We start from the raw sequence: 11,583 nt of genomic DNA, 5'->3' as shown, positions 1-11,583 counted from the left end.
ATCTTTATTATATTTTAATATTAAATCGAGTAGCGAATAGATATAGTAAAGCTCGTTTTAAGAGTTAATCTCGATTAGATAATACTATTAAAGCTATTTTTAAAGATTTATTAATAATATTTAAGATGCTTAATATATTAATAAATAATTTTAATTACGATAAGTTAAGATATAATCTCGAAAATCTATCTTAGCGCTCTTTCGAAGAATAATTAAAATAATCTTAATAAATATTAGATTTAAATAATTATTTAATTATTTAAATTAATTATTAATTATTAATAGTCTCTAATAGAATAAATTTAGATTTAATAGATTATATAGCGCGTATAGAAATCTCTTAGATATATACTATAGCGATTAAGATATTTATAAATATTTTAAAAGTTATTCTATCTTAATAATACGATTACTTAATAATAAATAATTAAAACTATTTATAGCTAAATTTAGAGTTTTAAGATATTTATTTATCGAATAATTTTATTAATAGATTATATAGATATATAAATAAATATAGCGCTTATAAAAATAGCTATCTCTATTAAAATTCTTATAAATTTTAATTTCTTTAGCGATAATCTTATTAAGGCTAGATATATCGAGATTTAATTTACTATTATTATTAGAAATAATCTCTACGAGAATTCTACGAGATTTCTATAAATAGATATTTAAGTTTAAATAGAGGTATCTAACTATTAAACGTAGATACTCTCGAAATTAGACTTTTTTAGCTAAGTTACTAATAATAATATCTACGCTTTATTTTCGAGTTAATAATAGTTTAAAGAATCTAACTAGTTATCTCGAAGTAATACTAGTTATAATTAAGAGTAATATACTTAATTAATAAAATTTAAGAGTCGAGGGTTTAAGAACGCTTAAATCCCCTATTAAAAATTAGAAACTTAATTTTTTTAGAGGGTCGCTTAGGTAATAGTCACGTCGAAGGCGAGCTTCGAAGTCGAATATTTTCGAATAGAACGTCTTATTTCGATGAGGATATTTCGAATAGAACGTCTTATATAAATAAGATTTTCGAGTAAAATAGTTCTATTCCAATAAGAACATTTCGGGTAGAACGCCCTAGGGCAAAAAAGCTCTAGAAGTAGACGCTCGGGAAAGAAACTCCGAGGCTGGCCAAAAAACAGGCCTGAATTTGATTTGTGTACGCTAAGGCGGGGCTATAGGCCCGGAATACAGCTCTATTCCCATATTATATCGATGCGAAGGCGGGCTAAAGGCCTTTCACTTGATAGCCCCGTAGGCAGAAACCTTAGTAGCAATTTCAAGTCTCGTAATGGCGGGCATTTAGAAGTCTTCGGGGAGTAAACCCCGGAGCATAGGGCATATTGTTCTTAAAATCGTAGATCTTTCGGGGAAGAGTCCCCGAAACGTCGCGATTTTTATACTATCTTCGAAGCTCGAGGATAAGCCCCCTAGAGAGGGAGGCGTTGTTAGAAATAGTCCCTACGAAGGCCCTGAAGGCTCTACGGGCAGGTATTTAGATTTAAATAGAGGTGTCTAACTATCAAGCGTAGACACCCCCGAAATTAGCTTTTTTAGCTGAGTTGCTAATAATTATTTATATAAGTTTCTTTAGATATAAGAAGATCTTTATAGCTTTAATCGTTCGCTTTTTAAATCTTAAAATTATTTTAATTATTTTAAATATATATAGTAATAAAGGCGAGGTAATAAGTAAGAATAAAGTTAAATTTATAAGTAAGAGATAGTCGTAATAAATAAATAATATATATATATAAAGAGTTTTATTTAAATCTTTTTTTATATTTATATAAGTAAAGTAATTAATAGCTATTAAGTATATAAGAAAATAGTATATTATATAATTATAACTATTAATATTAATATCTTTTTTAATTATAATAATATATATATAAGCTAATTTAACGAGATTTTTAGTCTTAAAGATCTCGAAGAAGATTTATTTAAAGTATTTAATATTTATACTTCGAAATCTTTTAGTAATATTAAGAAAGAACTTCTTATCTTTTATATAACGAAATAAGATTTCTCTTCTTTTTTCTTAATTCGATTTAAAATTAAATAAGTTTAAATTCGATATATTTAAATAATAATAATAATAATTATAATTATAGCGGCGGTAATAATAACGTAACTTATAAATCTAACTCTTATAATAAACTCGACTTTTATAACGATAGCGATGATTTCGCTTTTTTTAAATCTTAAATAGCTAGATTATTAATTCTTTAAAATCTACTTTAATAGTAAATAAAGACGTTTTATCTATTTAATTTAGATTTATAATATTTAATAATATATTATATATAAGAATATTCTTATAGAAAGAAGATATTTTAGTCTTAATAGCCTTAAAAGTCTTTTTAATCTTAAGGGTCTTATTAATCTTATTAACTACGTTAGAGATCTTTTTAATAATTTTAAAGATAAAAATAATATATTTAACTATTTTTTTAAATCTAATAATAGTAGTAAAGGCTATTATAAAGTATATAAGAGTATAAAGTATATTTATAATAATTAAATAATACTTATAATAGTTAAATAAAGACTAATATATATAGATTTAACTATAAAAAAAAGAAGAAAAATAATATGACTCTGACAGAGATGAAATCGAATAAAGAGCCGTTGACAGGAGTGGAAATATTGGCGATGACGATCCGAGGTTTCGCTTTAGTCTGTAAAAGCCTTCATTCGATTCCGATAGGGACTCATATCGACTTCTTGGCACGGTATCGAAGTCGCTACCTCCATCAACATGTAAAGTCTTCTTCACTGGCCTTCAACATCACCACTCTGCTCGACAAGTTATTAGCTACTGAACAAGCCTTTCGAGGGACGACACTCTATCTAAGTTGTTCTCAACATCGAGATCCAGCCCCATGAAGCTTTGATTGTCCAATAGTTCGTGATGCTGGCGTTAGCAGGTCCGACATACGACCCCAGTTGCCTCGAACAAGGCCCCCATTTGTCCCAAAGGTCGGCACGGCAGATCAGGGATGCTAGGTCCGCTTGAAATGGGACTGCGGCTACCAAGGCGCGGATGATACCGGCTATGGCGGGGACGGAGTTTGACAAGACGGCTGATCTAGAACGCTGTGGGATAGTATAGAGGGTTGGCGCCTGGAGGTGTGGGTTTGATATGATTGGGACGGGATATGAATGAGACATATCAACAATACTGTTGGAACACGTGTTCGATGGTCTTTTGAGAGAAGAGTCAATGAAGGCTGAACGGAGGATAGCACGAGGTGTGAAAGTCAGGTACTGGGAGGGTTAATGGGATGAAAGCCGTAACATTAGACAGTCTGATAGAGTCTGTATGGGAAGAACCTGCGGTTATCATGTGTTCGCGTTGGCCGTTGCATTTAGCGACTAGCTCTGTGACACTTCGCGGCTTCTCGCAAACCGTGGATCAACGTTGCGATATGCGCTTAGGGGCAATACAAGTGGCACAGACTTAGTTCCCAACTTTACCTTCATTCTTTTGGTCGTTGTCCGTTCTATCCAGGTGCTGCAGGTAATTGGTAAAATTGCTCCAACATGAAATCCTGCTCAGTTTCAATGGCGGTTTCGCTCTACTCCTCCACCTCAATCCCATCGTACTGAACCCAAACCACACCGCCGTACAAGCTAGGTGAGCATATCGGATTTCCCTGTTCGCAGAACAAAAAGTTGATCAGGCAGTATGTCAAATCTTACCGCAAGACCCGACATTTCCGGTCTTCGCCCCAAAATTAACCTTCGATACGACAAAGCCCCTGTTCGTACTCGGTATCTACGGGCACATCCTTGCGCTTATGTCTACAAGGGGCTCAAGCAAGTTGGGAGGATTGGATCGTCCACAAGTACGTAATAGGCCTACCTGGGGGTACCGCCGTCAAGATTACCCTTACCCCTACAAAAACGACTGGACCACCAAAGAGACCTACTAGTCTGCAGAACGACTACGCGATCGTCAGTCTCTATGATCTCGGCATCGCGGTAGCCAAAAAGAATAAATTTTTACACCGCCAATTGTGACATTGTGGTCGTGGGCGTCAAGACTGGGAATATAAAGGTTGAGGAGCGGACGGAGGAGCGGACAGAGGAGCAGCAGGGTGCCCTCTTGGAACATGGTCTGACACTGGTAGATGGTCCGTTGAATTTGACAGATCTATCAATTCCTGCAAACCACGATTTAGCTGCGCTGCCCGTAGGCCCTCGTTCGTATTCGAAGGGGAATTTCAAAATCGAGTATGAGTATGACGGGGCGAGGATTTCCCCTACAGATATCTTCACCGCATGCCTAGACGGGTTTGCGACTAGTGCGCCGCACCCAAGCACAGACGTCGCCGCGGCTGTCAGTGCGCGAAGCCTCTCGAATGATTGCGCGATCAATGTGCGCGGGGTGGGCTTACCTTCGAGATTTACTTCGGATCATGTCATAAGGACGTTCAGTATATTGTTTCTCAATATCATGCTTGGACTGAGAGCTTTTGGTGAGATGAAATTTTCCATCTTTCTCGACAGCGCGCAGATTGGTACGGGATTCGTCCTCAAGCCGCAAAGGTTGGCGCAGAATAGCACAGAAAACATAACGAGTTCATAGTAAGAGGTGTCTGAGCATCGCTATGGTGCCATTTTCATATGCGTTGGCCGTGGTTCTCAAGTCGTCTGGCGCCGGCAACGAACTTCTTACTCAGCGATCGATGTGTTTTACTTGCGTCCACTTCGGTGGCCTAGCAATACTTGATCCAAGAAGCGGCCGCCGAATCAGGCTCACACATCTGCAAAGTCGCCCTCAGCAACTGAGCATATCTTCACCGGACTGTCGGTTTTTTCGATTTTTTCGCTTTATCTCCCTTTCCGAGGAAGGCACTGCGAATCGGCGTGTAATCCTCACTGAGGATGTCTTTCAATGCACCGTAGTTGACAAGCAGGGCCCAATTTCATTGACGCTGGAGATTGGGTATATGCACTCGTATGAGTATTGAAGACGCGCCATGTCGGCGATGGCAAGCTGCAGTGTGAGACATAGGGCTTTGCTGAAGAGGATGAAGGTTTTTGACGGTGTCGAGGGTGATGATCTTCTCTAAGAATGCATTTCTTTTGCCACGATGGATACTTTCGTTGTTGGGTAGCAGTGTCAATTGTTAGTTTGTGGGATGTTTATAGTCAGACTACAACAGTAGGAGTCGAGTTCTGGAGGCCCATGCTTGCGGACCTGGTCTGTGTTTAATGTAAGACAAGGTTATCGAGGGCATTGAAGAGGGTGTGAGAGACTTGCCTTATATAAGTCATTTTAAATTTTAAGAAGAGAGGAGAGCCGATTGAGCATGATGGAAAAGTATAAAATTTGAGACAAAAGATGTTTAGCCACACTGTTGTTTGGATCTGCATTGTCGAGATTCGTGATATAAATTGAAATTCTAACCCTTACTTCTTCTAGAGGACGGTCCACTGAAGCAAGGGGGCTGGGCATGTATTGATTCCCTAAAATCCTAATATCATTTGTAACTTCTACTTCACAGCCTGCAGAGATTCGCAGCAGATTTACTGCACGTTAAGATTTACCCTTTGACATCCAATGGCCAATGCAGCTACCAAAGCATCCGCAGCAGAGCTCTGCGTTGATGCAGTTGCACCCATGAATGGACCAGACCAGAGAAGCCCCAATTGATTGCCAGAACCGCGATCATTGAGCCATATACTGTTGGCATTTTCGTTGATGAATGTCTTGAATCGATTGTTGGGAATCGCCAATTGCAATTTCTGAAGATTGCGCATGAAGATTCCTTTGAACTGAGGACCATCAGCTCCACAATTGGGCTCGCATGGATCGCGGAGAATTCCATTAGGATCACTCAGAAACTTGATACCGGCGAGGGCAATTCGCTCGGCCATGATAAGATGGGTTTTGTTAGGGGCTGCCGTGTAAAGCTCCAATAGCCCACCGAGTATGACACCTTGATTGTATGACCATACGATACCATTGTCGTTTCGACACGTTACGAGGTTGATCCCGTTGTTAATGTTGTAGTGTGCATTGATCATGCCGGTGCGCTGGAACCAGTCCCACTCCTTCCACGCCCAGTAAAGATAATATTTCTTATTCGACGCTCTGTTGGCAAGCTGAGCAGCCACTGTCAGGAACAGCGCATTCTCAATTGCACCTTTGTATGAGTGCTGCTTGTTCCACCATAGACCTCCACAAGTGCCACCCCAGCCTTTCCTCATGTCCTCGAAGATGTCAATAGCAGCCTGAAGGTACTGTTGCTGCTTCGTAAGATCGTAAACTTGGAGCCAAGCAAGCCCCCACCAACCTTCATCATCATAGAAGTCATTGAGAAACCCGGCAAAGCCGTTTTTAGGGGGAATGATCCAAGGCGGGAACTTTGGTCCTGTGTATGTAGTCACAGAGTACGGTGTCATGACTTTGATGGTCTCGAGACTTGTCTTTTGAGCCTGTGAAAAAGTGTTCTGAAATACATGCCCAGCAACAACGTCGAGTGATGAGTCGACCCCAGCAAAATCGGCAAGCATCGTCAAGGCATTCGCACTGTTCCACCATCCTGTCGTTTCCCACAGGCCGGTGGTCTCGTTGTACCATTGCTTAATATAAGGCTTAATATTATCTGAATAAGTGCTAATATTTGGCTTATAAAGTTCGCTACTTGAACTATAGAGGCGTAGCGTAGTTTATTAGCATATTCTTATAAGTAATAACCCTCTTTTTACCTTCCTTCTCCTTCGACCTATTATATTCCTCGCTTCTTACTAAATAGCCTATATTCGTAAAGAATATATCGAGCTATCTACTTCGCTTTACACTCGTATTCTTTATTCTCTATATTCGATATCTATCGATTATAAAGAAAGACCTTAAGATCTATTTTTCAATTTTATTTACGTTATTAGCGACGTCTTAGCGCGCTTAACTCTCGAATATAGAAGTTATATTTATTTTAACGATGTTAATTAGATTCTTCTAAGAATACCACCTCGCTTCTTATTAATCTATTCGATAATTTATTATTTTATCGCGTAATCTCTAATAGCTATCTTAATTATCGATATTATTCTTATCTATATAATTAATAATTAGACTATTTCGTTAATATTTATCTTTACTCTTTTATTATAAACTACTCGCTCTCGCTAGTTAATAGTCTTCTTCGCCTTTCTATTCGTCTATTTATTATCATTAATATCGATATACATCGAAATCTAATATAATTCTATTACTATCTCGAGATATCTTAACGAATTAATAATCTATACTATCTATATTATATAGATCTATTTTAAATACTTATTTAAATCTTTAATAGTCTAAATCGATATTTAATTATTTGTATTTACTATAACTCTACTAAGTTATAATCTTATTTAATATATAATTACTATAATTAGAGCTTAAAGAATATTATATAACTTCGTTAAGTATATTATATATTAGTCGCTTAAGTCTAAATAGATATTAAAAGTAGAATTAATATCTAACGATATAGCTAAAGCTCTCACCTTTTTATTAATCCCGCTATCGTCTATATATATTATTATATAACTCTTATTAATCGATCTTTTAGCTAGTTCTTTAACGACTTTCTTAATCTTATAAATTATTATTTTAAAAGACTCTTAATTAAGGGCGGCGCTAAAAAGGCGTAGTTTCTTAATCTTATTAATATCGTTATATTATTCTTTGAATCTATTAATATATCGCTTTAGTAAACTTAGTTTTCTATTCTTCTTAGATTTTCTTTTAAACTTTTATCGCTTAAATCGTAACTTAATAATCTCGCTATATATTAAACTAATAGCGATTTATAAGATAGCTTTCGAGATAATCTTATCTAGCTATTATTTAACTAATAGAAAATACGCTTTTATATCGAATACTAAAATAAATATAGCCTTAAATACTTTAATTATCTTTCTCTCTATCTAAGATTAAATCCTTTATAACGATAAGAGATAAGTTTTATTATAGTCGAATAGTATTTTTAAGCTAATATTATATTAAGTAGTAATACGTTATTTATAGAATAATTACCGCCTAATAGAGCTATCTTATACTCTTATAATTATTACCCTACGTCGATTCGATAATTCTTACTAATATATCGATACTTTTAATAGTCTTAAATCGAATCTTCTTATTATAATAACTCTATAGAAGTTTAAAATTAATTTCGACTTCTAAATAGCGAATAAAGCGTCTCGCCTTAATATATTATCTCTTATTAAATTATAGAAAATAATCTAAGCTAAATCTCTATTTTCTATTAAAATATAATAGTTAATATTTACTAAGATTAAACTTCGATTCGTATCATAACGCTTACTTTATATAAACTTCGTCGTAGATTTTATAAAGAGCGTTATAGTTTTCCTCGATAGAGTCTTCTATTATTAAAAGATCTATATCGTTTATAAAGTCGATAACTATCGTTTCTAAGTCGGCGCGACTATTATATTTATCGATAAGATCTAAATTATAGAAGAGATAAAATATAAACGATAGCGGTAATTCTTAAAGAATTTCGATTACTATAAGAGTCTTTAATATAAAGTATTCGCTTATTTTTAATATTATTATTCTATTAAATAAGAACGATTCTATCTAATTAACTACTCTTATATTAATTTTTCGCTTTCGAAGATTATAAAGTAATCGAGGATAAGAGACTTTATTATATATATCTAAAACGTCTAATAGTAATATCGTAGCTACTTTATTAGAGTTTTAGATTTAATATATTCTTTCTAGAAGATAGTAAATATCGTATTTATATAATCGTAATCTACGGCCTCTTATATATATAATCGATAGAAGTTTATATATCTTTATAAGATATACTATTCTTTTAGTAAGAATAAACTTTATTATCTTTTCTATAGTATTAAGTAGAGCTATTAATCGATATTCTTTAGAAATCGAATAATCCTTACCCGGCTTCGAAAGAATAATTATTATTAATATTCTAAAGTGCTCTAAATAGTAGTCGTTCGTTATATATATATTAAATATTCTATATAGATAAGAGAGTAATAACTTTAGAATCTTTTTAAGAATTAGATTAAGAATCGCGTTTTTCTCTAAGGCTCTCTTCAACGATATTTACGTTATAGCCTTTTTTATCTTATTTACGATAATTATATCTATTAGATAGACTTATAAATATATTATATCGACGTTAATATTATTTAACTTCGTCTATATTAATAATAAAAAGAATATTCTTATAAGAAGATCTACCTTTAAGCCTAATTTATTATATTCTTATTTATCTTTATTAAATAGCGAAGGGAGATATATCTATATTATAAGTTGTTTTCTAACTTACTTAATCTTTTTCTATATTATTTATAGCGACTTATACGCCTCTATTATAAACTCTCTAAATACCTTTCTAATAGTTCTCTTAATTAGATTATTTTTGAAGTTCTTAGCGACTTTATACTTATTTTATACTTTCTTTAAAAGCGTTATTCTTTAACTTCTTTTTAGCGATTTATAATGTCTTTATACTTTCTTATATTCTAATATAAATTTCAATCTAAATTATAGCGATAATCTAATAATCGAAGTAAACTTCTTTATAATCGCTTAAATAGAGTTAATAATAGTTATTATTTAATAATCGATATTATTATTAATAAGATTTTTATTATTTCTCGAGAAATTAACTAGATACTCTTTCGATATTATAGCTCTAGCGAGTATCTCTCTTAAAACCTCGGCGTTTAGTTTATTAAAGTTTCGATATATTATTAATACTAACTCTATTACGGCTAGTTTAAGCTTTATAAAAATTAAAAGATAATTAAATTCGCTTTCGAAATTATTTTCGATATTATAGTTAATAATATTTATTATTAATACTAAAGTAGCGAATAGTAGATTTATTATTATTTAATAGTTTTCTTTATATATTATTATTTCTACTAGCAATACTTATTTTATAATAAATTCTTTCGCTATAAATATTAATTCTTCTACTCTCTCATCGATATAAGTATTTAATTTCCTCTATATTATATAATAAAGATTAAAGTCGCCTAGTATAATCTATTCGTTATTCTTAGACTTTATAAGCGTCTTATATAATTCGTTAAGTTCATCTATTTATTAGTCGTCGAGGTTATAAATATTATATATATATATAATTCTATTATTTTCGAACTTAATATTAAGAGTATAGAGGTTTGATAAGTAATATAATAAATATTATTACTTTAATAATATTCTCTTATTAATATAGAAGTATACTTATATATTATTATAATAGAGGTAGATTAAATTAAATCTATTCTTTAGAGAATAATACGATATATTTATATTAATATTTCTCTAGAGCTTCTAAATTACTACTATATCGATATTATAGATCTTTTTATTATCGAAGAGTTCTATTATAATTATTCTAAATTTTCTTATATTATATTATAGTATTAATAGCTAACTAAGATATACTATTATTTCTTGATATTATTATTAATATTACTTACTCGCTTCGCCTAGTTTATAGAGTTTATATTCTCTTTCTAAGTATTCTTCTTTTCTTAATCGTCGATAAATCGAATATATCTCTTTTTATTTCTATTAACGAGAATCGTAATTCTCTTATTACTACTCTTTTAACTTAGAGACTATCTAGCGTCCTCGAAGTTATTAATTTCCCTTATCGCTATATTATTCTTATATTATTTAACTTCGTCTACTACTTTAAAGAGCGATCTATTTCTAGATAAGGCCCTTATTAATAATATAAAAGTATATCTTCTTTTACTCGACTAAAGATTCGATATAATAATTCTTTCGAGGTTTAATCCTCTAATTCCTTTTCTACTAATTATTCTCCCTCTATCTACTAGCCTATCGCGCGTAAATATTAACCTTAAAAAAAATTCCTTATTTCGCCTATAATTAAACGTATTCTAAAAGTAGTTATTTAATTAATCGCTTATTTAATAGCTAATCGATACTTCCTTCGTTATTATAAATCGTAAAGAAGTTTATTATCTCGCTATTCTTATTCTCGCTATCTCTCTCTTCTTTATTATATATATCTTATTTTAAGCCTTATATAATCCCTCGTAAACCGAATATTTACGAGTATCGACGTATATAATCTTTTATAATAATACTCTTCTAAGTATTTCCCGTATACTAAGTAATTCTTTTTAGAATATATAGTCGATAGATAATCGTATTTCTAATATACGAAGTATTACTTTAATCTATACTACTTATTATAGACGTAATAGCTATATAGTTTCGAATCGATAACTAGGCCTTCTTCTAATACTCTATTTTCTTTCTCTAGAAATATTAATTCGATAATTAATAAACTCTTATTATAACTCTCTTTATTCGCGCCGAATTAGTCTAGCTATACTATATCGAGGCTTAGCGTATTAATATTCTTATTCTAAACCCTTTTAATTACTATAGCTATATCTTTAATATCGAATATATTAATTCTTACTTTATAAAGTAAAAGGCTATACATTTTAATAATTACTCTCGCGCTACCACTTATCTTTAAAGTTTAATTCTTACTTTTTCTTAGTCTATTC

General features: G+C 32.3%; 1 protein-coding gene across 1 annotated transcript; it reads right to left on the bottom strand.

Annotated features, from left to right (window-relative positions):
• Positions 1 to 5,550: 5,550 nt before the first annotated feature.
• On the bottom strand, positions 5,551 to 6,540 carry HO173_008286 (uncharacterized protein; the record flags this gene model as incomplete). Its single annotated transcript, XM_037310186.1, has 1 exon — positions 5,551 to 6,540. The coding sequence occupies one exon, from the start codon at positions 6,538 to 6,540 to the stop codon at positions 5,551 to 5,553; it is 990 nt and encodes a 329-aa protein (XP_037162931.1).
• Positions 6,541 to 11,583: the final 5,043 nt, after the last annotated feature.

The sequence above is a fragment of the Letharia columbiana genome, assembly GCF_014066305.1.
Source record: "Letharia columbiana isolate WasteWater2 chromosome Unknown Sc0000030_s0, whole genome shotgun sequence".
NCBI lineage: Eukaryota > Fungi > Ascomycota > Lecanoromycetes > Lecanorales > Parmeliaceae > Letharia > Letharia columbiana.
This window is presented reverse-complemented; position numbering and strand designations above follow the sequence as displayed.